Raw genomic sequence first — 23,313 nt, forward strand, 5'->3', positions numbered from 1 at the left:
AAAGCAAAGCAATTCCCAGCAGTGCCAGGGACAGCACTTGGCTCTTCCAGCTCCACAAGATCAGGTCCAGGGCCTTGATAACATCTCTCCACTGGCTGTGTGGGCCTTCTTGGTAGCGCTGACCCCATCAGGGGCTGGCTGAACATCTCAGCCTGTTCATCACCACCTCCAAGACTGTGGGGGTACATTCTCTTTTGTGCTTCACCAACTTGTTCACTCATTTTTGTCTGCTTTGACGTAATGAACAAGTCTAGCAGAGGAAACATTTCTCAGCCGTGCTCCCTCCTCTGTCTCAGGGCAGAGGAACATGCACTGGAGAAGGCAACTCAGAGACAGGAAGGGGGAATTTCAGGCTGGTTATTCCCTGGGTTAAGGAGGTGGCTGGCTGTCCCTTGTGCAGAGCTGGATTCTCCTGCCATGCTCACAACTACTGCATTCTTGGACAGGACACTTTTCCAGGTTGCTTACATCACTTGGATAAAACTATTTAGTTGCTATCTTTCCAGTAGCCAGTCTGAAGCCACTAACCACTCCTCTGTTTCACAGACCATTGGGACTCTTCTCTGCAATTGACCTATATTAGCTTTAAGCTTCATTTGTTCTGGCCTGCACTCCCCTCTCTTCTCCCACATGGAGCACACGTACTGCTCCTCCCCCTCAAACAAACACCTTTATACATCCAAGGACATTGTAAAAATAAAATGATCACAACCTGGCCCTCCGGGAACCTCAGTTTTACAGTTTGTCCTGCTCTGATGCTAACAGAATTCACAACCCAGTTCAAAAGAGACAGACAGTGAGTGAGAGAAAGCAGGCAGACAGGCACAGTCAGAAGGGGTAGAGGAACCAGGGAGAGATAAAAAAGGAGCTAAAGAAAAGAAACAGGGCAACCGGAAAGAATAAGCTGAAACAATAAGAGAAAGGTATGTAAACTGGTAGTCTAGAACACAGAATAGAGAAAGGGGAGTGGAGTTACAGAAAATTTTAAATGATAGGAAGTTGAACAAAGACATAAAGAAGGAGATGAAAAAAGACATAGGCAAGAACAGAAAAGAGGAAAAATGGTCCAAGGGAGAGGGGGACAGGTAGAATTAAGCAACAAAGAAAGGAATGGTGACTGTGAGATGAGGGGGAAGAACTAAAAAGGTGCCTGTAAATTCGGGCACTGTTTTTTCACATCTCCTTTTCCATTGAGAATACACTGGGAAGAAAAGGAGTGGGGGAAAGAAAATGATAAATATATGTCTGAGCTGCCATCTTAAACACCTCCTAGCAGTCAAGCAGGTACACTGTAAGTAGATAGTCCACAGATTGTGAAAGCTCAGGCACACTTTGCAGTCCAGCAGGCAGGAAGCATTCTTCACTAGCACAGTGGTGTTTATACTCCCAGGTCCAGTGGGTCTCTCTCTTTGCACTGGCAGTGAGCCCTGCATATGTGAAAATGCTTCTTTTTAGTATCAGGAAGTTGCGCTCTGATCTCTGCCTTGCATTCTCTCTCAGGTCACAGTAAGAGAACCTCAACCCTCAAACACCTGAGTGGTAGCACTGTTAGTCTTCCTTCTTCTCATGTGAACCCCTTTCCTCTCCCTGCACAAAAATCCCAGTTCTTATTTGCACTCTGAGGGCTGCATTTCCTTCCCACATCTCTCTTTTTCCCACAGTTCATCTCTAGCCATGATCTTTTGCTCCTTCTTTAGCTCTGCTTTATCTCTCTCCTCTTTCCTTACGGCTGTTCTCCCTCACTGTCATTCACTCAGCTCCCCTTCACACATACATACATAAACACACACACACACACACACACACACACACGATCTCTTTATCTTCATTTCTGTAGCTATCCAGTTACCCATTACTGTTGTACCTAGCTGACACCCATCTCTCTCCCACAGACAATCCCTCTTTCTCCCTGCCATACACCTGCCAAATCTGCCTGTCTCTCCTTCCTTCAAAGTCTTTCTCTCACTTTGTCCCCCAGCCAGTCCATTTCTTTGTCTCCCCCCACCTATTCATCTGTCTGTCTTTCTCTCTATACAATCCATCTCCTTTCCCTTCTCCCACACTCTGCCCATCTGCCTGTCCCTCCTTCCTACAGTTCTCTCTAGATGATACACATGCACCCCAGTCCATCTCTCTCCCCTTCCCCCCCTCCCCCCTTTAAACACATTTCATCTCTTTGTGTCTCCTACACACCCAGGACCACGCTTGCTCTCTCCCATACTGAGAGGAGGCGGCAGCAAAGAATTTGCTGCTGACCGCTGCATTGCTAGGAGGCAAACACATGGCCGGCCTTGTGCAGGCCAGTTTCTGCCTGAGTGCCCCAAGTCACATATCCCCAGCATCATCTCCGGCACTGGGAAAACAGATGGTATAATAAATGAGCACAGTCTGATAAAAGGAAAGGGTGCCTGCCTTGGATGCCCCTTGCCTGCACAGAGACACACATCCAACATCAGCACAGCTCTCTTGCTCCTCTACCAGTCCAGTTTCCTGCCAGAACTAGCCAATTGAGCAAGGCATAAGCACTACCCTAATACCAGATAGAGAGGAGAGGAGTAGGAGAGGGTGTTAATGGATAGAAAGATTAGTGTTTTTTCCTGACAGCAGCTTAGAACCCCAGAAAGGTAAGTACATGGGAGGATCCAAGCAGTCTTAAGGTAATAGGGGAAGTTGTTGGCACAGGAGGCGTAGCAGAACTGTGTGTATGTATGGTTACAAGCAGCAATAAGACCTCCATGTGCGGGGACATTTAGGAAGAGAAAGGTGAGAGGCATGAACAGCGCGGAGGAATAAGATATCAAAACGGTTGTGTACTTAGAAGGCGTTCAGGGCTTCTCCTGTCTTGGTGAAGAGGGAAAACCACCCTGCTGGCAGTCTCAGTGGGGAGGGCCATCAACAGTAATGACTCAGTCAACTTAAAAGAACTATTCTGAGGTCTCAGTGGGTGCAGAAACTAGAGAGGACAGAAGAACTGCATTACTGTGCTTCTGCCCTTATTAGAAATGTCCTCCTGCCCTTACTCAGCTTCATGACATTGCCCAAGAAACTGTTCCCTCCACTACCTCTCCAGATATCTGCATCCAGAGACTTACAGCATCCTTTCCTGTACATTTACATCAATCTCAAGAAATCCACAGTTGTTTCCTTTGCCAAACCCACTAGCTGTTCCTTCCCAATTTAACATTTTCATATTCATTGCAGCCTGATATTTCTAAGTTGACAATAGCACTGAAAAGCATTCTTAACATTATAAGACATCTTTCCTAGACACTGTTGTTATCCTTACAAGCTGATTTTATGTTCAATGCTTCAATTGCACGCTGAATTCCAATACTTCCAGTTTCACAGTCCCCAGACTGAAGCCACCCAACATAACAAAACTGAAAAAGTGCACAAACATACCTAGAAATAGCGCACAATGGCCACACAAAGCTGTTGAAAAGAAAGTGATGCTTCACAGAAGTCAAAACAGATTAGCAAAACCAAAGAAGGGAAAACAGTGCAGAAAATAGATTCATCGCACACAGAGCTGAAGGAATTATTTATTGTAAGTAACTTTATTCATAAACAGGGTGATTTCTACCTGCTTTACGCTGACCTCATACACATTGCATTTTTCCATGCTTTGAAGCTACATATTGATATTTTGTGGTGGTATTCTGCTTTATGAGTGTTCATGAACAGTTTTTGATAGGTCAGTGCTCAGGTTGTAGTGGTCACTTCTGCTCGGTCAGGCGACATCCGGGTTCTCTTTCCATTTCCTGAATGGATGAACATAATACATTCAGGATACTGCAGTACAATTATGCATAAGTGTATGTGTTTTTCCCCCACAGAAATGTTTAAGCAAATAGATCACTCCAATCTCTAGTAAAAGAAAATACAGAAAGGACTGGAATTAATTTGTGTTTTAATTGATACAAAGATTTGTGGGTAATAATTGCAGGTATCTGTTCCCCTCCACTTCAATATGCCGATGAATAATTTTACTCAATATATATCTCCAACATCTCTTCACACTCTCCCACCCTCTTAGTCCAATAGTGTCTCTAGCCCACCTACTCAATTTTTTCTGATCTCACCTGGACATACCTATTCCAGCCACTGCTCCTCACAGCACCACAGCTTGCTGTTCTCATCTTCCCACACTACTCCTAGGTTTATCATTCTGGATTCTCATTATTGCCCTATCAAACCATAGCTTTAACCCTCTCATGCAGACTTTGAAATCACCATGCCTTGTTCTGATGCAGGCCCTACGACTTGAACATAAACTGATGGCTACCTTTGACCCTACTCATCACAGCTGTGAATTCCCCAAACGACCTTGACTCAAAGATACTGGCCTTGAAAATCTCTAAACAGTTGTTTATTCTTGTCAGCCACTCTTCAGCCTGCAGCGTCATCCAGCACTACCTGTTTCCTCACTTTTCCTCAATGGCTCAAGAAGATATTACTTCCCTTCCCACCTTTTTTCCATATATAATTCCACAAGCCAAGAAAAGCCTTTGGTCTTTCCACCCATATTTCCCCTCTTCCCACTTTGCCTCAGCAACTCCTTTGGGGCCTTCATGCAGGGAAGTAGATCCCACTCTTTACACCATATTATTATTCTCCAGCTGCTCTTGCATTTCCCCTATGTGGGACACAGCAGCTGATCAGTCCTGCCCATATACCTGTTCTGCTTGCTAACTTGAAGTCCTCACATTGTATATTTTTCCAGTTCTTGTGCAGAAAGATTACAGGCTCCACATATCTCCAGCTGATGAATGCCTGACTGGAGGGAAACTCATCAAACCGACCCCAACTTGACATGCAGGGTCTGTCACCTTTCCCTTTTAAACATTGCCAGATTCGGATTTGATTTCACAGACCAGGAAAGAGAGCAGTTCCAGGCTTCTCTTGACAAACAGCTCTAGTGGAGGAGATATGTGAAGCTGTGACAGAAGAATGAGAGAAAGCCCCTCTGCAAGGAGGAGAAAAAAAAAAAGTCCAATAACTCCAAGTCAGAATGAGAACAGCCAGTGTCCGTGAAAGTTACATTGCAGCAAGCTCTGAAGAGCCAAAATTAAGCTGCCAGGACTCAGCTGGGGGTCTCCTGCCAGGAAATTATACCAGAGAATGAGCAACATCCGCTTCTCAGGTGACTTTGACGGGGAGTCATATCACATAAAAGTACTGAAAGGATTAGAGATTGAGTAGCCCTCTTCTTTCTCCCTCCCCCCCCCCCCAAAAAAAAACCCCAAAACATTGTTGTTGCTCCGGGTCAACAGAGCCAAGGGCAACTGGCACAGAAGACATTGTTCTCAAGGCAAGACAACAGCAGGAGGAGGAAATAGGATGTGAGAAGGAGAGAGATGATGTGCCCTTAAGCTAAGGGAGAGGGTGGGGGAGGCAAACATGACCCTTGAAGAGCCTCTGTGCAGACTCTACCTCTGCTGCTGAAGGTCCTGGTAGTCCTTTAGCCCCAAGAGTACCATCTGCAAGATGGAAAAATTACTTGCTAAGAACAAGCAGAGATGGCGACTCCCCATCAAGAAGTGGATATGAGATAGGAAGAGAGGGACTGAAAATGCATGGGAAGAGGGGGGTCCTATCATGGATGCTGTGAAGAATAGGCATGTCTTCCTGCTTCTAGCAGAGATCTGCCTTCACACTGCTGGCTTCACACAGGCAGACAGGACAACTGCAAGCAGTTGCCACCTGGACATTCTAGATGGAGTATTTATTAAAAGCAGAGCACAGTCTCAAGCAGGACCCCCATGGATCTGTGTAAGCAGCAGGAGAAAGCAGTTGCTGCCTACAGAACAGAAACACAGTGTTTTCCCTGCTGTCAGCACCTGCGTCAGGCACCTGGTTTCTCCTGAGATATAGTTCTTAATTGGGATAGATTGTACATTTTCTACTGTAGCCCAGCCCAGCACCCAGTTTAATTGCTAGCTTATGACTTAGCCTGTTTTGTGCTTTCAATGCTACTTCTTTCCCCACTTAATCTAATAGAATTATAGAAAGTATTGCTGGGAGGACCTCAGGAGGCCATACAGTTTATCCTTCTGCCCCAAGGCAGTATTTCATTTTCAACAACATCATGTGTCTTTTGCTATCAGGTTAGATCGGTCCAAGATGTACAGCGGGTAAAGAAATGAAGCTTACCCAAGGGAGTCAATTGGCATAAAAGACTAAATCCAGCCCTTTAAGTCAGTGAAGCTATATCAGAAATAACCCTGGACCAAACAGTATCATTTATCAGATCAGTTTTCCAAAAGATGTCCTTTAACTTTTAAGTCTCTAAAATGAACAATCTCTAGAAGAAACTGTTCTGACAGCCCCATTTCAGTATATTTAATGCTTTATTATGAACAGCAGTGACCACTTCATTGTTAAGATTGAACATATCTTATCACAGTAAGGTCAGCTTTGATACTTTTACTTACTCCTACAGCAAACCCTGATGTTTCTGGAATTTTACATCCTACATTCTACTGTGGAGTGAAACGCATCTTGCATGTTTGACAAGACAGAACAAAAAAAAAAAAATCATTAAAGCATCTTTAATATTACAGCTTTACAAAAATGAGTTTCCAATAAAATTTCAGAAAGTCAGCTTTTTATAGTTCATTCTTCCAAAACAATCTGACTAAAAATTCCACTTTTGTTTTCTTTTATTAATCTCCCTAAGAAGAAATGTCTTGCAGCCTTAGGAGTTATTAGTGGAGAAATTAGAAGGATCTAAAAAACATAAAAACAAATCAAAACAAAAAGAAAACCCAGTTTCTGATATATCAAACTAAGTAAAGCAGGGCAGGGAACAGGGATTCTGTGGAGCAGAATCATGAGGACCAAAGAAAAGATAAGAAAGAGAGGCTCTGAGGAGGAAAGCATGTTCTTGCCAGTCATACAAACAGGCAGGAAAGAAAAGACTGAAGGACTAGGAATCCCTGAAAGACAGTTAAAGGCCTGTTTGTTTCCTCTCCCTCCTTGTAAAATTTCAGTTGTTGTGGTGGGGCTGGGGCTCTTCAAGGTTGTAAACATCCATGCTGGGCACCTGCAGCACTGCACAGCTGGACAAAGCAGAAGAGCTATAAAAAGACAACAAGCTTCTGCTCAGCTTTCTGCCTTCCTCACACTGTTCTCTGTAAGTCAGAGAGATTCAATGGCTATAAGCAGCAAACAAGCATCCTCAACCTTATAGATGCAATGACAACAATTAGTGGATATAGTAAGAGGAACTTAATGATGCTTCAGACTCTTATTCATCCTGCTTGTCCAGCTCACTTAACCACTACCCCAAGGTCCTTCACACAGACACAAAACTATTTTCCACAGCCTACCCATACCTGGCTCCCATAGTCCCCACCATCTTCACCATCAGCATCTACAACCAAGGTCACACATAGACTAGGAAAACAGCAACAAGCATCGCCGGCACCATATTAGTATTACACAACACATTCGCCAGGAAGGACAATATATTATGCCTTTAAAAATGCATTGGGAAGGACAGAGATTGTTATGGTCAAACATACCATTTTGAAAGACATTAAATTATGTCTACATTAATGCTTGAAATAGTTGTGAAAAAAGCAAGTTTGCCAACATGCTTTAGACACAACCTCTTTTGTAATTCTTGTAATGGCCTGAGGAAAGAAGGAAAGGGGCAGTGGGTGAATCCCTACTGCTAGCTAATTAGATAATGCTTTCCTCTCTCAGGCAATATATCTTTCCCTGCATGGGATGCATTTTTCTTCACTAACCTCTCAAAAGCAGCTTCCCTATAAATCACAAATCACTACTGCAAGCATTCCCTTAATGAGATCCTCCAGCTTTTACATTCATTTAATAAACATTGTTCACCCATCTTCATCTTACTGGTGGGTTTAGACTGTTTATTCAAAGTTATGGGAGGTCCTTCCGGTGCAGGGAGACTGAACTCCCCAGTTAAAGATCACACAGGATTCACTTTATCACCTATTCCCCAGGCATTCATATTCCCCATGCACCATGTCACAGGTGGCAGACACACCTGACATGCTATTTTCAATATGAAAAAATATCATTCTCATGTTGTGATCATCTTATGAGTGGAATTTGGGGGAAAAGAGCTGACAAATCAAAACAAAACTTTAGCAGAGAAGTTCTTTAACTAGATTAGCACAGCACCCCAAATAACTCTTATTCTTACTAGTCAGAGGTGGCTAGCATCTGCAGCCAAGTCTGCACTCAGCCCATATAAATAAACAGACACCCCCAGGATTAACAAGGCAACCCATGTAAGATTAAAAAACAAACAACCAAACAACCCCCCCCCCACACACACAGTAATGCTAATCCAAGTCAAAAAAGGGAGAGTCTTTTAAATACCCTAAGCCAATGGAGGAGTCCTCTCTTCTTTGGAGCAAGTAAGAGCTTTCCCTGCGTGTTCTGTCATTTATTCAGACGGCTTCCTGCAAAAGGACCCATTCCTTTTCTTGTGGGCCCAGTGTCTATTTAACCCCTTTTGTTGGGATTCATGCTCCTTAGCTAATCCCCAGCATGAACATACTGCTGCCAATAAAATAAGCTCAGCTGGTTTTCCAGATTCCTAAAGCACTTCATAAACTCTGCTACAATATCTGCAAGTGACATTTCTTATGTTCAGTCCAAAGTTCTTGTCCTAGCAATGGATATAAAAAATGGTTACAAAAATATATATGTAAGTCTTGAAACAGAGATTCCTGAAAAATCACTCACTGCTTACTCTCCACAAATTTCATCTTCCCTTGCCTGAGGGAGGTTAACATAATCTTGGGAGAAGAGAAAGGTTACAGTTTTGAACTCCTCAGGCCCAGCTGCAATACAGTATCATGGTTGCTTTCACATACTATATTAGCAAACAGATTCTTAGGCATGCAACATCAGTACTCCCCATAAAAGAGAAGTTCTTTCTGAGCTTTTACCCTGTCTGACACCAAACTTCCAGCCAGACATTCCCCCTTTCCTGAATCAGAATAACCTAGCCAGGTTGTCTTTTGCTTCCTGAATCCTGTTTCCACTAGTCATGTCAGAAGGATAGGCAGGGACAGTTTAATAACACAGATGACTGATTCTAGTGAGGGACTGCGAACTGAACCTAGTGAGAATAAGGCATTGCCAAGTTCAGTTGACAAACAAACAAAAAACCAAAACACATAAGTGCAGGAGAAAAAAGAAAAGATAATTTGCTTTTAAATGTTGGATTTGTCTCTAGAATAAAAGAGGTTTTCTTACTTATGACATCATTTTGCAGATAAGGCAATTTGGACATGACTGGATGGAGTCCTGTTTGCTTCAACAGAAGGTAGCTTCTTGAGAAAGCATGTGATCTGGGACCAGCAGAGGGCACTGCGTTACCAAGTGACAGTGGTACAGATGCAAGACAGACAGCTACTACCAGGCAGAGGAAGTGAGCCACACCGGAGAAAAGAACCAGTTCTAGAAATCAGATACAGTTATTAGTCATCAGCATAACAGTCCTACAACCGATACAGATAACACCATTAAAACAGGCCTCAAACTCTGGGTACTCCCAGAAGCACACCTAAATCCAGATCGGTCCCTACACATCTCAGTTTCCATGTGTCAATTTTGGAGCACAGGCCTCCTACTGAAAGTGCATTTCAAGTGGCAGGGCCAGATCAGTCCTGCCCTGCAACATATGTACTGGGGCTAGGTTGCTTAAGTTGAAAAATATCCTGTCAGCTTCTTCTCTCCTCAAAACCTCCAAATCCTTCCTTGTAGCAGCAGGAAGTCTGTTCAGACAAGAGGTACGGCAATATCAAAGCAAAAAGCTAGCAATTTCCATTCTGCCCTCCCCCTTTTTCTCCCCGCCTCCTCCAACCAAGCAGACTTTCAGTGAGCAGAGAACCAAGTTAGGGGACATGGAAGGAATGCTGAGGTAGCAACTCTAGAAGACTGTCTTTCCACATGCTTATTTCTAGTTTATTTTGAAATACCAGAAGATGACCATGAAAAAACAAAAATCTCATCTTTTATCTTCTCTCTGTATTCCAGCTTGCAGGATTCTGGGCACTAGAAGAAGCTCAAGGGCTAAATAAGTCATCCTAGTCACATTCCTCAAACTAGTGAGTGAAAAGATTCCACTTTCTCTCTGTACAGTTGGTGGAATGACTTTGCCAGGATGTGGAAAGGGGCCTCAAAGTTTTTCATCTCCTTCTGTAAAGAAATAAGAAAGTTATGAATGACAGATGGAATAAGCATTTGACTATTTCTACTCTAGCTACTTCATAAAAGACAGATTTAAACTGAGGGCGAGTTAGAAGACAAACAAGTGAAACAGAGCCCCCAGTTATCCCTCCTCATCTGAAAGAGAGGATACCTTTACAGACACCCACTTCCACAGATGTCGAAAGGAGTAGACACTCACCACTGACATCTCGCAGTATTCCAGGCCGTGTTTCTCAGCCCACTCCTGTGCTTGTTTCTGCTCCACAACTCGACGACAAGCCAGGTCTGTTTTATTCCCCACTAAGACACCTACAGGAAAACAAACAAACAAGCAAACAAGAAAACCCCCAAAACACCCAACCAAGAAATGCGGATTTATTAGCAATAAATGCCAGAACATTTGTAGAAGGAGCTGAAAATGTTGGGGGTGGGGAGAACAGGCTACAACTACCTAGAAAAGATTCCACAAAGGAATCACCTGAAACATATTTGTGCCGTGTCTGCTTTGCAATAAAAGCAGATGAGTTGGAGGAAGCCATGCTTGGGCTCGGCTTAAAATACTCTATGCCACATCTCAATGGGAACAGCTGCTGCCATACAAGAGGGGAGCAGATAAAAAGAATCTCATCCATTCCTTACCTGGAAGATGCATCCCAACTGCCTGAGCCCTCAGCTTCTCCAGCCATTTGGCACAGTTGTTGAAAGACTGCTCGTTAGTGACATCATACACAAGGCACAGGACGTTGGGTTGCTCCCACTGCACAGCAAGAAAGGAGCGTTGTCAGCTCTAATGAAACTGATGTAGTCAACAGCCAGTCTGCATCTGCACAGTAAACACAGATGCTAAGACAAAAATAAAAAGCCTAACATACAAGAACCCTATGCCTAGGCTGGGGTTTCATATTTATGTTGAGCTGATTAAATGAAAAGCTGCCACTGAGAGTTTTGCTCTCTCCCTCCATTCCTGTCTGCACAGTTGCACTCCTTTATTTGTACCAGCTCCGGCATTCATTCCTGATCCCTGCGAAGCTGATTCTGCATGCTGAATCAGCACAAAACTAATCCAGGAGAAATAAGTAGAATGCTTTTTTGCCAGTTTGAGAAGCTGAAGCAGCTTCCTGAGAGCTCCCTTGCAAACCCAACCTGGTGTAAGGGCAACAGTGGAATTGCCCCTTATAGTGCAATGAATCATTACATTGACTCAGCCATCTTGTGAAGTCTCATCTCACATCAATTAATTGATCCTACCTTTCGAAATGACATAATATAATGGAGAATTGTATAGGTAAGGACAGGAACAGAGTGAGGAAAAAAATCAAGGGCAGTATTATGCCCATGGACATGAAAGAGTCCTGTTGGATCAAAGCAATCACTATAATGGCAAAAATCCCACCGCTGGAGTAGTAGCAAAATGGATGTTTTTCTAAGAAATAAAAGTAAATTTAATGAACAGCACACGGCTGTTCTCAGTTAAATATCCCTATTTCTTTTGTAAGAAATTGAAGGATCACCTGCATTCCTTCCTCCAGAAAAGATTCTTCTAGTATTTTTTACAAGTTTCAGAGAGATAGAACAGGAGGCATTGGCAACTGAGGTAGTTGCTCCCATTTATGCTAAAGACAAAGTTTGCTACATCTGCCTGACTGGGGAGTTCAGCTCTTCAAAGCAAAAGCACTTCTTTGGAAGAAGGCAGCTGTTACATAATACTTACCAGTTTCTCCAGCATCTCAGAAAATAGATCTTTGCCTGCAGAGTCAAAAATGAAGAGCTCCTGAAAGCAGAAGGAGAAAGAAGGCATTTGCCAGGAAAACTGCAGCGTAGGGAAAGGTTTAGAAAGTAAATACGGGAACCCGTCACTTCTGAATTTTGTTCAGTACAGCAGTACCATGTCCCTAAGGGACAAGCTCCTCACACCAAGAATACTGCCAGTTCAGACAGCATGAGAAAAGAAATAGCTATTTTTCCTGTATAAACAATAAAAGGGTTACCTTTGGGGCACTGAGCCTGGTTTATGTCCCTACTGGAAACAGAGTATGTGGAGTGGGATAGTAAGAAGCTAACCTCTATTATTTATATAAATTTATACACACATACACATCCCATTAGTGGGAGTATAGGGCATTAAGAAAAAAGAATTACAGAAGTTTGGGGCTTATTTGTTCTAAGAAACACCAACTAAGCCTGAGTGTCCTAAAGGACAGTACACAGCCTTTACAAAGCTGGCAGCAGCTTTGGTGTAAGATGTCATGTTGTACACAAGTATGTAAAACTTACTTTCTAAGATTAAAATATCCCTGGAGAACCAATAATCTTACAAGATCAGCCTCATTTCCTTAATGCAACTTAATGGCCTTATGAACATGCAGAAGGATCTTCCACCAGAATGGGACAAAAAGTGAGGTCTGAGCTCTGGACATCTCTTTCTGACCCAATTTATGTCACAGAAAGACTCACCACACTATCACTTGTCTCTGGAACCGATACGGCCTTCACCAACAGTTCTGTGCCCATTGTCTGTCAAGAAGAATCAGGAAAACAAGGATCAGAAGAGTTTTTAAGAGCTTGTCTAACTGCATACCAGCTGTGCATTGGATTGAGGCAATTCTTGTGAATCATTACAATTCCATCAAATATATACTGCTGGGAACTCAACAATACTCCTCAAAGCTCAGGTAACATACTCATATGTCAAACCCATGTAGATTTGCTCAAATAGGGAAAAAAGACAGAAAAGAAACAACATCCACAAATTTGGTTATATATATGGGTGTCAGCTGAAATCTGCAGGGCTAGGTTCACTATCGCACTGATGCTCTAAAACATGCCTTAGAACTTTTTGCACCAACCATGTGATCAGCTAACATATGGGACTGTGATGATTTGTCCCTCTTCCACCTTTTATCTCATTCTGTTTTGTAGCTCATTTGTTTGTTCTATTTCTGTCCCTAACTTCTGCATGAGGTTTACATCTTTATTTCAATGAATAAACATATGCCAGTTCCCCCACCACCACCACACACACACACTCTCATATTTTCCTTTCTTTTTTTTTTTTAACTTTACTTATATTTACTTTTATTTTTATCCTGCTTCTGATTAGTCATCACCATTGATTCCTGCACTGAAAGACTGCAAACTGTATCCTCTTCATCAGCGAACAGTTTCTGCAGATTATAATTATCTTGGGGCTATGCAGCACACCTTCATGTTTGCATAGTGATAAGCACACTGTCCACACACATTTAATAGTTGCAATGAACAGCTTTCTCCTTCAGCGATGCTTTTTCATGGAGCGCTCCCTAAAGGGGGAAGCTCTCCAAGACCATAAAAGCTTGTGAAAACATTGATTCAGCAGGAAAAATATAAAATTAACTGGTTGACTCTGAAATAAGCTTTGAAGTCAGCCCCTACATAATGCAAAGATGTTTAAAACGCTAAGCCATTTCTCTTCAGAATGTAGTGTGCGAGAGAGAGAAAAGCCTACAACAAGACCCCACCTTCAATGCCTGAACTTAAAGTGACATTATTCATTTTGCTCTAGAGTTTCTTATTTTTCTCTCATCCAATTCAGAAAAATTGCTGGATAGCCTGTTGTCTCATTTATGCTCACCAGTGTGTAATTCTTCTGAAAATGGGCCCCATCATTGCGGAACATCTGGGCTAAAGCACTCTTCCCCACAGCTGGATCACCTGTGAAACCAAAAATAGAAAAGATTTTTGTTTCATCTTATAGAATCTTATTTTCCCTCAGTTCTGTTCCTATCGAATGCCATAAGAGCTAGTTTTGAAATTATAACCTGAATACAGGTAATATAACTCCCACAAGAAGCACAAAACAATCAAAAAGACCTACCTACATGGTGAAATGAATATTGTCATTATGCATAGTGGACTGATTTCAGATTTCTGCTCTATCAGCAACAATAAAGGGTCCCCAGATCAGAGCAGAATTGCCATTTGTTCTAAAATTCATATCCAGCCTATAGCCTTTACCTAAAGATTAACATTTCCCGGACATGGGATAAGAGGTACTGGGCTGCATAGGAGGCTATTTCCTCTCCTTAGATTACATGTTTTCCTCAAATTCAAATTATTGTTATACACTGAGTTCATGGAAGAGACAGATCATTTTTATTCTGCAAAGCTTCTTAAGCTGGTAACATTCCTCCATGAACTCTTCTTGCTGACCTTGCTAAGACAGCAACTCTTGCTGACTCAGTGCTGCTGTTGTCTCATTAGTTGCATCCTGGACATAACAGAAGAAAATGTCATTGGCTGGAGAGAAAGGTCCTCCTGATTCATCCCCACATGGGAGCAAAATCAGGAGGCTTTAGTGTTTGCTCTTTTAGAGCCAAGACTTACTGGTTTGGTTTGCACAACAGTTTGAGCAAACTTGAAAGCTGCCCTACCTTGGCCCACTGTTACAATACTCCCTAAGAGCCAATGCAGTGGCAGAGAATTGCAGAGTTTGTGTGTGCCGAAATCACTTCATGAAACATACTGTACATCATAATCGTTGAAAAACAGAGTTAATGTAATGCTCCCAAAGGGGTTATCCTTGCTTCATATCTCCTTTTACTGGCCTAGATAGTTCAAATGGGCAGGCATCAGGAATTAAATCTCTCAAAGTTATAGCTTGAACCTTGAAGGAATATTCATGACAGCCAAACCTGGAATACAAGTATTTATCCTACATCATTAATAAACAAAGCAACATATGGGCATATTGTGACCCTATTCCAGTTTCCTAGACTGTGTTTTGAAGCAGATTGGGAAATTTTTCTTCTCACACGATGTTATAGAGGAAGAAGAGTACTTAGGTTAGTGACAATTGCTCCTAGATGCATCAACGCAAAACTAAAAATGTTTTTTAAACATTTTTTGGTGTGCTTTCTTCCTTTAAGCTGAGTTGGGCTCATAATATTTAGACAGGACAATCTGGTAAGTCAGCTTGTTTGTTCCTTGATCAGTTCAAGTTTGTGCTGAAGACAACACTCTGTTCTGAGAGGAAGCTACTCTGTATTTCAACAGACAATTAGATCTGTCTTTCTAAGATGAGATAAGAGAAGCATATACTGCTCCAAACTATGCGAGGTTCTTTTATTTCCATCATCCAGTGCAAATTCCTATCTAATGTGTCGTCTTTTTACAGTCTGACAGCCCCAGTTGTTCTTCTTTTCTTATTCTTAGCCATCATCTTAGCCCCTTACTTTACTACACTTCTCTCTGAAAATAAGTTTCTTTGCTCTTTTCACTTCATTTGATCTCATCTGCCAAAACTGCATCCCACAGTATTTATTGCATCCATAGTTCTGCTATTCTGCCAGAGACTGTAATATGACTCAAAAATGCCTACTACTGCCAACTATCTTTTTATAATGCAAACCCTTTCACAATGTCTCCACAGTAAGCTCAAGCGACAGTATCTTTGACTACGTATCTGTATATTACCCTCAAAATAACATAGGAATTGCTTTCTATTGTCAAGTTATTAATCTCTCTTTTGCTAATCCAAGCTCTTTTTTTCCATTGTTCTTCTTGACCTTTGTGCAGCTCCCAATACTGTAAGCCACTCTACCCTTCATAATCATTTCCTTAGGTACACAAGAGTTCCTTGTTCCACCTCTGGATGTTTTTGCTCCTACCTATGTAATTACATTCTCCTGTTCCCTTTAGTTTGTTGTAGTTACTCATCTGTTATGTCCCTTTCACTATATTGGTCTCTTTTAGAAGAGAGAGAAGTTATTTCTTATTTTTAATGATATATTGATATTATCCTAGTAGTTAGGAACGCTGCACAGAATTGAAAAGGCATCTCCCAACCCAATTAGGATTAAGCACGTAACTGGGTCATCCACAGAAAACCTATGTTAACTTAAAATGATCATGGAATTAGCCTTACTAACACTAAACAACAAAACTTGAAAGACTTCAGCAAAGCCTGGATACTGGGACTAGAGACTTCCAAATTGAAAATGATGCATAAATAGCAGACCTAGAAGACGGGCAAGATACTCATGTTGTCCACAGTAACTGTCAACAGAGGCATCAGGGAGATGCTGAAGGATATTAACTCTTTTGCCTTTGCCAAAGATTGCACTTGGGCTTTGTGCAAGTTGGTTAGCTATTTCTGAGGCAAAAAGATTTTATTCTTGATGAAAGTAAACAGGTTTGGAGCAAGTAGTTAAAGCTGAGAGTTGTCCACATACAAATGTTTTATGATTTTGTGCTTGTGGTTGAGGCTGCACAGAGCTTAAGTGGGGGGGGGGGGGGGGTTTTCTTCCCATAGTGTTAACAGTCAACTGTATTTACTTTCCTCACCCCCATAATTCATCATGGCTAAACAAACTGGTGTCTTCACCTCACTTTTTTTTCCATGTTAACCTACAGTTTGCTTGTGGAAAGAGAAGCCTTTGTGAAGGGTACATGCTTTTTCCTTCTATCCTCTCCTAAGGCTTTTTCAGTCACATTCTCAGAATCATCCTAATTTCTGCCACGAATCTTTCCGCCAGCACACAGGGATCCCCCAGGACTAGGCAGGACTCAGCCTGACCCCTTTATTCTTTCCCCACCTTGAGGCCACGTTTCCACTCTTTATTTCGGATCCTGCCCTTGCTTTTCGGGTGGTTAAGATTACATTTTACACCCTCCCGCAACACAGCTCGCGACTATCCGCACGTCGCGGTGAATCGGGGAGATAATAAAAACGTGATTTCCACCGTTTCGGTCCCGAGAGAACAACGGCCCCCCGCCTCTCTTGTCACCTCTCCCCCACAGGCTTTGCCGGCGGGGTGACCCCCGGCGAGGGGCCGCGACAGCAACAGGGAGGCGGCTGCCACCCAGTGCGACCCGCCACCACCACCCCGCGTCCCAGCCCCCAACCACACGGACAGCGCCACGAGCTCGCTTTAGGCCCCTGCCGCCGGGAAGGGGGGCGGACTCACCTGCCAGGAGGCACTTGGCAGCGAGCCTCACCATCGCCTCGGCCCCGGAGAAACCCAGCCGGACACCGGGTCCGGCGGCGACGGACCGGGAAGGCAGCGGGAGCCGCTGCCGCCGCGGTTTGCCGCGGCCCTAGCAACAGCGCGGCCCTAGCAACGGAACAACCCCCCCCCCCCCGCCACCACCTCCACTTTCTTTGAAATGCAACCGCCTGCCCAACTCGATTGGCTCCAAGCTCTGTTCATCAATGTTAGCCGGAGTGATTATTGGCTCTCCTTCTTTCTCCCGCCCACCAAGCTTATTGGCACTCAAACCTAGGCCCCGCCCCTTCTGGGCGATGAGAGCCATCAGCGGGCGATGCCGTGCTTTTACGCGTGTAACGGTGTGGTTCTGCCCAGTAACTACTTACGTTATTAGGCTCCTGTTTGTTATTGGGTAGATTAGCACCAGGTGCCCCAAATTAACTCACTGGGGAGAGGGGAGACTACAATTAAGTTACGAGCAAACAGCTACAGAATAGGGCTTCAGCAGCACCAGGGAACAAAAAGACAAGTGAGAGGGAGGGGGTGACGCCTCTACTTCCGCCTACAGCCTTACAACGGAATGGGATCTTCCCTGAGGAATTTTCCTCTGCTCCCTTCGGTTGAGCGCCTGGGTAATTTACTTCCCGCGCATGCGCTTGATCTGCACCCACCCTCCCCCGTTTCCCTTCCCGCCTTCGTCTTTCCGGCCCGGAGCAGGGGGATGCGCTCTGTGCCTCGCCCCCGCTCTAGCTGCGGTGCGCGTGCGCGGGAGCTGTCGCTGACGTTTAACGGCCGTGCGTTAGGCGCGGCGTCCGGCTTTTGTGCGTGTGTGGCTGCGGGTGCCGCAGGCAGGGGAGTAGGGGCTGGCCGTTGGGGGAGAAAGTATAGGGCCGAGGCAGGGAGAGGGTAGGTGAATGTTTGTTTCCTGTTACACGCTAATTGAGTCCTGTGACATGGGTCACTTTCCCTCAGGGCTTGGGGCGGGGATCAGACTGGAGCTAGAGTCAGAATTGCTCTGACCCCATCTCCACCCCATTCTTACATCTCACTGTTTTTATGTCAGCCACGAATGTCTTGAATTCCACAGTGTCAGTTGCGGTGTCAGCTGTCAGTGTCAGCATGTTAAATACCTAGCTTACAAGGCCAATATATCCAGAGTGCAAATTGGGTAAAGTAATAAAGTTGCTTCTTACCCTCGATCAATTTTTGATCTATCCTTTTCCTGAGTTACTGTTTTTACTTGTTTTGACAATACTATTCTCCTCAAAAGTACTTTAGTTACTTCTCTTCTTGCCCCTGACTTTCTTTGTTGCTATCTTTTTAGCATCTCAAATATTGTTCTATTTTCCTCTTGTTATTTTTGTAATCTTTCACACCAGTTACTGTAGCTTGGTTTCTTCCATTATTTGCTTTTCTTCGTTTTCAGATAATGTTATCAAGATGTCCTTTGACTGCTCTTTAACTGTTTCTCCACTTATCGTTCTTGATCTCTAAACTGGTTTCCTGTCTTCTTCCTTAAGCAGTTCAAACCAAGCTTACTATTTTTGTGTTAGAGATGAAAAAGCTGAATGTGAAGCTTCCTTTTTCTTCACTCCTTTCAATCTCCTTGAAAGGTCTTATGCTTTTAGATAGCATGTTATCAAAAACAGACAATATTTGCTCAATGTAGAAACTTTGCTTGGCTACACTCTAGGATGTTTACTGCAGAGCAAGGAATCTGCTCACTATGAAAAGAAGTAAGTAATCTTGGGAAGAAGAGAATATCAATACTGCACCAGTATTTGGGCTTTATATTGGCCTTTCAAAGAGTAGAGTTGGTTGAAAATACAGTTTTCCAGATTTTTGCCTCAAATAGTGCTTTTTTAGAAGGCAGCTTGTTTGGTCTTTTCTAGCATGAATTACCCATTTTACATATTTGGGACTATGTGACATAGCCGTCAGACATCTAGCCAGACAAGCAAATAACCTAAAAATAATAAGTATCTGTAGCAAAATCAAAGGAATCTTTTATATGCAAATGAGGATTTTTTTATCTGTGATAGATTATGAAAGAGGGGTTCTCTAGCCTATGGTGGAGAGTGACCTTCATTGTAGATGGTGATCTCTAGTGAAGCATAGTAATGGAGTCATTATTATGAAATCCTTTAAGAGGAAAAGAAGTATTAATCCCCAGTCTGATTATTGCTTTCACTGTTTTCTTGTCCATCCCTTAATCCTCCATCACATAAAACAGATGTCCAGATGCTGTTTTCTTCCATCACTTGCATCTAAATAGTATATCTCCTTTTTCAGCTTTTCTCACTTCCACTGTATCATCTGAGAAATTTACTTGTCTCTGTGTTGTTACATTTTTGCAATCTTTGCATTATCCTTTGTCTATTTGTAATATTGTCCCAGTTTACTGACAGGTTTGTGTATGAAGGCTTCGAGGCTTCATTATGAAGTACTTGAGATTTATTGATCATGGCTGTAGTGTGGTATTCATCAGCATTTACTGAAATCTCAAACATCTCTACCGACTTTACACTGGGATCAGTGTAACAGAAGGCGTAAATTATGTTGGAGGTGAGATTTTTCATTGCTATTGAAAAACTCTGCTTTGGAACCTGGTTATCTCTTCTTCTATTTGCTACTTTTCTATTAGCACAGTGTGTCCCACTTCCTTGTTTCCTACTTATGTTTGCATACACTTGTGCATACAACTCTCAATGGACTTGTGTCCTCTGTTTATTTTTTATTTCTGCTCTCCTTTTGCCCCACTCTCTTTTTACAATTTCAATCTTTTCCTCTTCCTGACTTTTCGTAGGTAGAAGTTGTTCCATTACCTCTGTTGACAGTGATGGATTAAGGATGGAATTACTTATCCAGATCTTGTAATCCAAGCAGAATCACAGTCTGCTGTTAACAGCCCACAGGGGTTGCTGCTGAATAAATTGGAATACTGGTTACTGCGCTCACTGAAGCTCTTCTCATCTTGAATATGTGAGGAAGAGCGGGAAAAGATACCTTGAAGGGATTAGAAAAAAAAAAATGGATGAGATCCCTGCCCCAAAGAAGTGTTGATGTGTTTAAATCCTGTACTTATCAGCTAAGGAGAAACAGAGCACTCTTTATTCCCCAAGTTTCATTTCTTCCTCAAATAAAGCAAGATTCCCTGTGAGTAGGAAGTGCCCCTTTTATAATATGAACAGGGTAAGTTAGCCTGACAGCCATAGAACCCTGAAATTTGAAGTCACATTCCTTCATGCAGTGGTCATAAAACAGCAGGTGGACTGCACATGTCCATGCGTGGCTCACATTTCATTAGGCAACAGAAAGTGTTGATGGTAGAACTGCAGCTTCAGTAGAAGTGGTAAGGAATGGCAGAAGCAAGGTAAGGCTTTACACTGAAGAATAAACCAAGGTCATATGGTCTTTTAGATTATGAGATATGGCTTGTACTCCTCATTCTGTCAGGCACTGAACAAATCACTTTATTGTCTCCTTCACAATATATACCCATTAAAAAGGGATTTTTTTTTTTTGTGAGGCTAAATTCACTAGTATTTCTAATGTTTCTTTTTTATATTTATTCATGTATAGATGTGAAGGTTCTGGGTATACTGTGGGATGAGCAGGTTACAACCTGTAACTTGAATGTGCTGTCTAATAAAAACTATTGAGGAGCTAGCTAATGTAGCTATCCTTGAAGTTATCAGTGCTTCTCAAGAGGGCATTAATGTTGAGTAAAAGAATTAGTAGACCTTTGTGTAAGAAATCTCTTAAATACAGGTCACTTCTTCAGTTCTTTTTTTAACTCATCTATTAATAAAAACAATATGTGGTAGAACAACATTAGAAATCTTCAAGATGTCTGAATATTCAGAATTCATGGAGCTTTATTAATATGTATAGATTCTTACAACACTGAGTCTGAATATTTACTGATGTGTCTGGAGAGCTTTGAGAATGTCAAGAACTAGTGTGTATATTTTTATTGTTGATTTCCTTCTTTTATGCTTTACTTAAATAGTAGGAGAAATAGAAACTTCATCTATTTTGAGGGCTACTTTATGTGGCATCCCCCAAAATTGCCTTTTGTTTCTTCTTTTCAAAGTGGGGCTCTTGGAACAGAAGAATGAATTTGGATGCTTTCTATTCCCTGTTGATAACAGCACTATAGTTCTGGGTGTTCTGATCTCGCCATTTTGTAGAATTACTTAATCAGCATCTGGTAGGGACTCAGACATGGATGTGAAGGCTTTCTGGCTGAGACTCGGCGCACTGGATTGTAGGATGATTATAAAATGGTGGAATCAGCCAAAGGATTTTTTGACAGTTGTAACAGCACTTCTGACTGATCTGGCATACCTGTCATTTGTTTCTAATGTACTAAGTTGGGAAAGTGAAAGTTAGAAATGAATGATGGCTGTGGTGTCAATGAAAAATGGCAACTATTAGGCCTAGGGTAGGTACCTTTACAAGGCTATGAACTTGGTTCAGGTATGCTGACTGAAACTAGTATGTCCTCTCTTTTGATGAATATAGAATGAGGGACAGGTTTTTCAAGGATGTATTCAAATCCACAGTAACAAAGGTAAGGAGAATTGTTGGAGAATATTTGTTTTGGATATGTCTGGAAAAAATCCAACTTGAATCTTCCTTATTTGTTTGTTCTTGCATGTGATAAGAGGAAAATCACGAATCACGGTTCAGCTTCAGGACACACTGATAGCTATAGAAAGTGCTGTGATGAAAATTAAAAGCTCTGTTTAATTTTTAGCAATATACCCCAAAGCTTTAGACAGGAATAATTGATCTGGGCTCTGTCGCATCATACAAAAAGTCTTAATGTTGTATAGATGTCTCCATGGGATTATCAGTGACAGACTCAGGACTGACTGTGACCTTGCGTCTGAACTGAACCTTTCTCAGCAATGAATAGACTATTCTTGGATGTATTCTTGGAGCAATCATTGTCATGCTGTTCAGCACAGTGTTGTGCATGGGGTCTTTCAACACTGGTAAGTGAGCTCTAAGTATGCTTCTGCATCATGAAGAAGGGGTTAATCTGTAGAATACAGAAGTAAATATATGAACTACCCGTAATTCCAGTATGCCAGTCATTATGTGCTGGTGATGATGATTATGATATCAGCTGGGAATCTTTTTTTGGATCTCTAGCTGCTGCCAGTGCTTAGAAAGCAACTGCTAGGTTTACATTAATGCTATTTAAAATATTTAAACATAAGACAAACTACACTCAAGTCATGAGATTTATTGCAAAACAAATAGTAATGTTTTGTTTTATATTCTGTGTACATTTTTAGGCTTTGTGTTTTCAAGTTTTTTTTTTTTTTTTCCCCTGCAGGCATGACAGCTAGAATTTTTTTCCCCTTGATGAAAACTGAGTCAGTCATGTGACTCCAGGACCTGCAGCTTTAATGGGGGAAGGAGAAGAGAAATGCTTGAGACTGCTAATAAAACTTCAAGAGTTCCAAACACCATTTGCTTTCTATCATCTGCGCTATCTCAAAGGTTGATTTTTAGACACAAATTCTTCTACCTTATCCATGTCCTTTCTTTTCAAGGTCAGTTTATTACAGTGTGTCCATATTATAATAAAACCTTTCCTGCTCTAAGCTTTCCAAATCCTCCCTGTAGGCATCTCCAGTCCTTCCAGCTCCAGATTCCCTTCTCAAGTCCCAGACCCTGAACTTCAGTGTTCTTCACCTTCTGGCCTCCATCTCAGAGCTCTTTGCCCATGTATTGCTGTTCTCGTACTTCAAAAGCAAGACAGCCCTCCCACATTCACAGTAGCTGTTCACACTAGCTAATTCCTTCCCATTTGCTGTTGTGCCTAGCTAGACCAACTCTGCCTCTTTATTTCTACAAAAGCAGAGCCCTCGTTCCTGCTTCTGATGAAGTCTTACACATTCTGGCTGCAGACTGAACTAATAAAAATTCTGAATGAGAAGAATCCCAAGCCTGTAAAAATAGGGAACATCCAGAAAAAAATTGCATGAGGTCCCTCCTTTACTACCTGCTTTGTGTTTTGTATTCAAAAGAATAGATTAAATTTCAGGTTAATTTTGACCTATCAAACCTCCAGAGAAAGTAATTTGTAAGTTAATTTATAATAAGTTATATTGTATCGGTTATATTC

At 42.2% G+C, this 23,313-nt stretch overlaps 1 protein-coding gene and 1 long non-coding RNA gene across 6 annotated transcripts; one reads left to right on the forward strand and one right to left on the reverse strand.

The window, feature by feature from the left end:
• Positions 1–3,546: 3,546 nt before the first annotated feature.
• IFT27 (intraflagellar transport 27) lies at positions 3,547–17,297 on the reverse strand. 2 transcript variants are annotated; one of them, XR_003255368.1, is made up of 8 exons: positions 17,148–17,297; positions 13,814–13,893; positions 12,658–12,717; positions 11,915–11,974; positions 10,843–10,960; positions 10,403–10,512; positions 9,247–10,191; positions 3,547–3,761 (listed from the first exon to the last, which is right to left on the reverse strand). XR_003255368.1 is itself a non-coding variant. In XM_026076952.1 (7 exons), the coding sequence occupies exons 1-7, from the start codon at positions 17,179–17,181 to the stop codon at positions 10,093–10,095; spliced, it is 561 nt and encodes a 186-aa protein (XP_025932737.1). In that variant the 5' UTR covers positions 17,182–17,297; the 3' UTR covers positions 6,335–10,092. The 2 variants fall into 2 exon arrangements, 1 of the variants encoding a protein (XP_025932737.1); XM_026076952.1 differs by lacking the exon at positions 3,547–3,761 and having other exon boundaries at positions 6,335–10,191.
• A 261-nt stretch (positions 17,298–17,558) lies between these two features.
• On the forward strand, positions 17,559–22,654 carry LOC112971486. Of its 4 annotated transcripts, none has more exons than XR_003255372.1 (4): positions 17,559–17,800; positions 19,566–19,733; positions 22,010–22,171; positions 22,519–22,654. It is a non-coding gene; the product is annotated as an uncharacterized LOC112971486 (long non-coding RNA). The 4 variants fall into 4 exon arrangements; XR_003255371.1 differs by lacking the exon at positions 17,559–17,800 and adding an exon at positions 17,830–18,904; XR_003255370.1 differs by lacking the exon at positions 19,566–19,733.
• The last annotated feature ends 659 nt before the right edge of the window (positions 22,655–23,313 follow it).

This window comes from Apteryx rowi, unplaced genomic scaffold, assembly GCF_003343035.1.
Source record: "Apteryx rowi isolate R43461 unplaced genomic scaffold, aptRow1 scaffold_443, whole genome shotgun sequence".
In the NCBI taxonomy this organism is placed as follows: domain Eukaryota; kingdom Metazoa; phylum Chordata; class Aves; order Apterygiformes; family Apterygidae; genus Apteryx; species Apteryx rowi.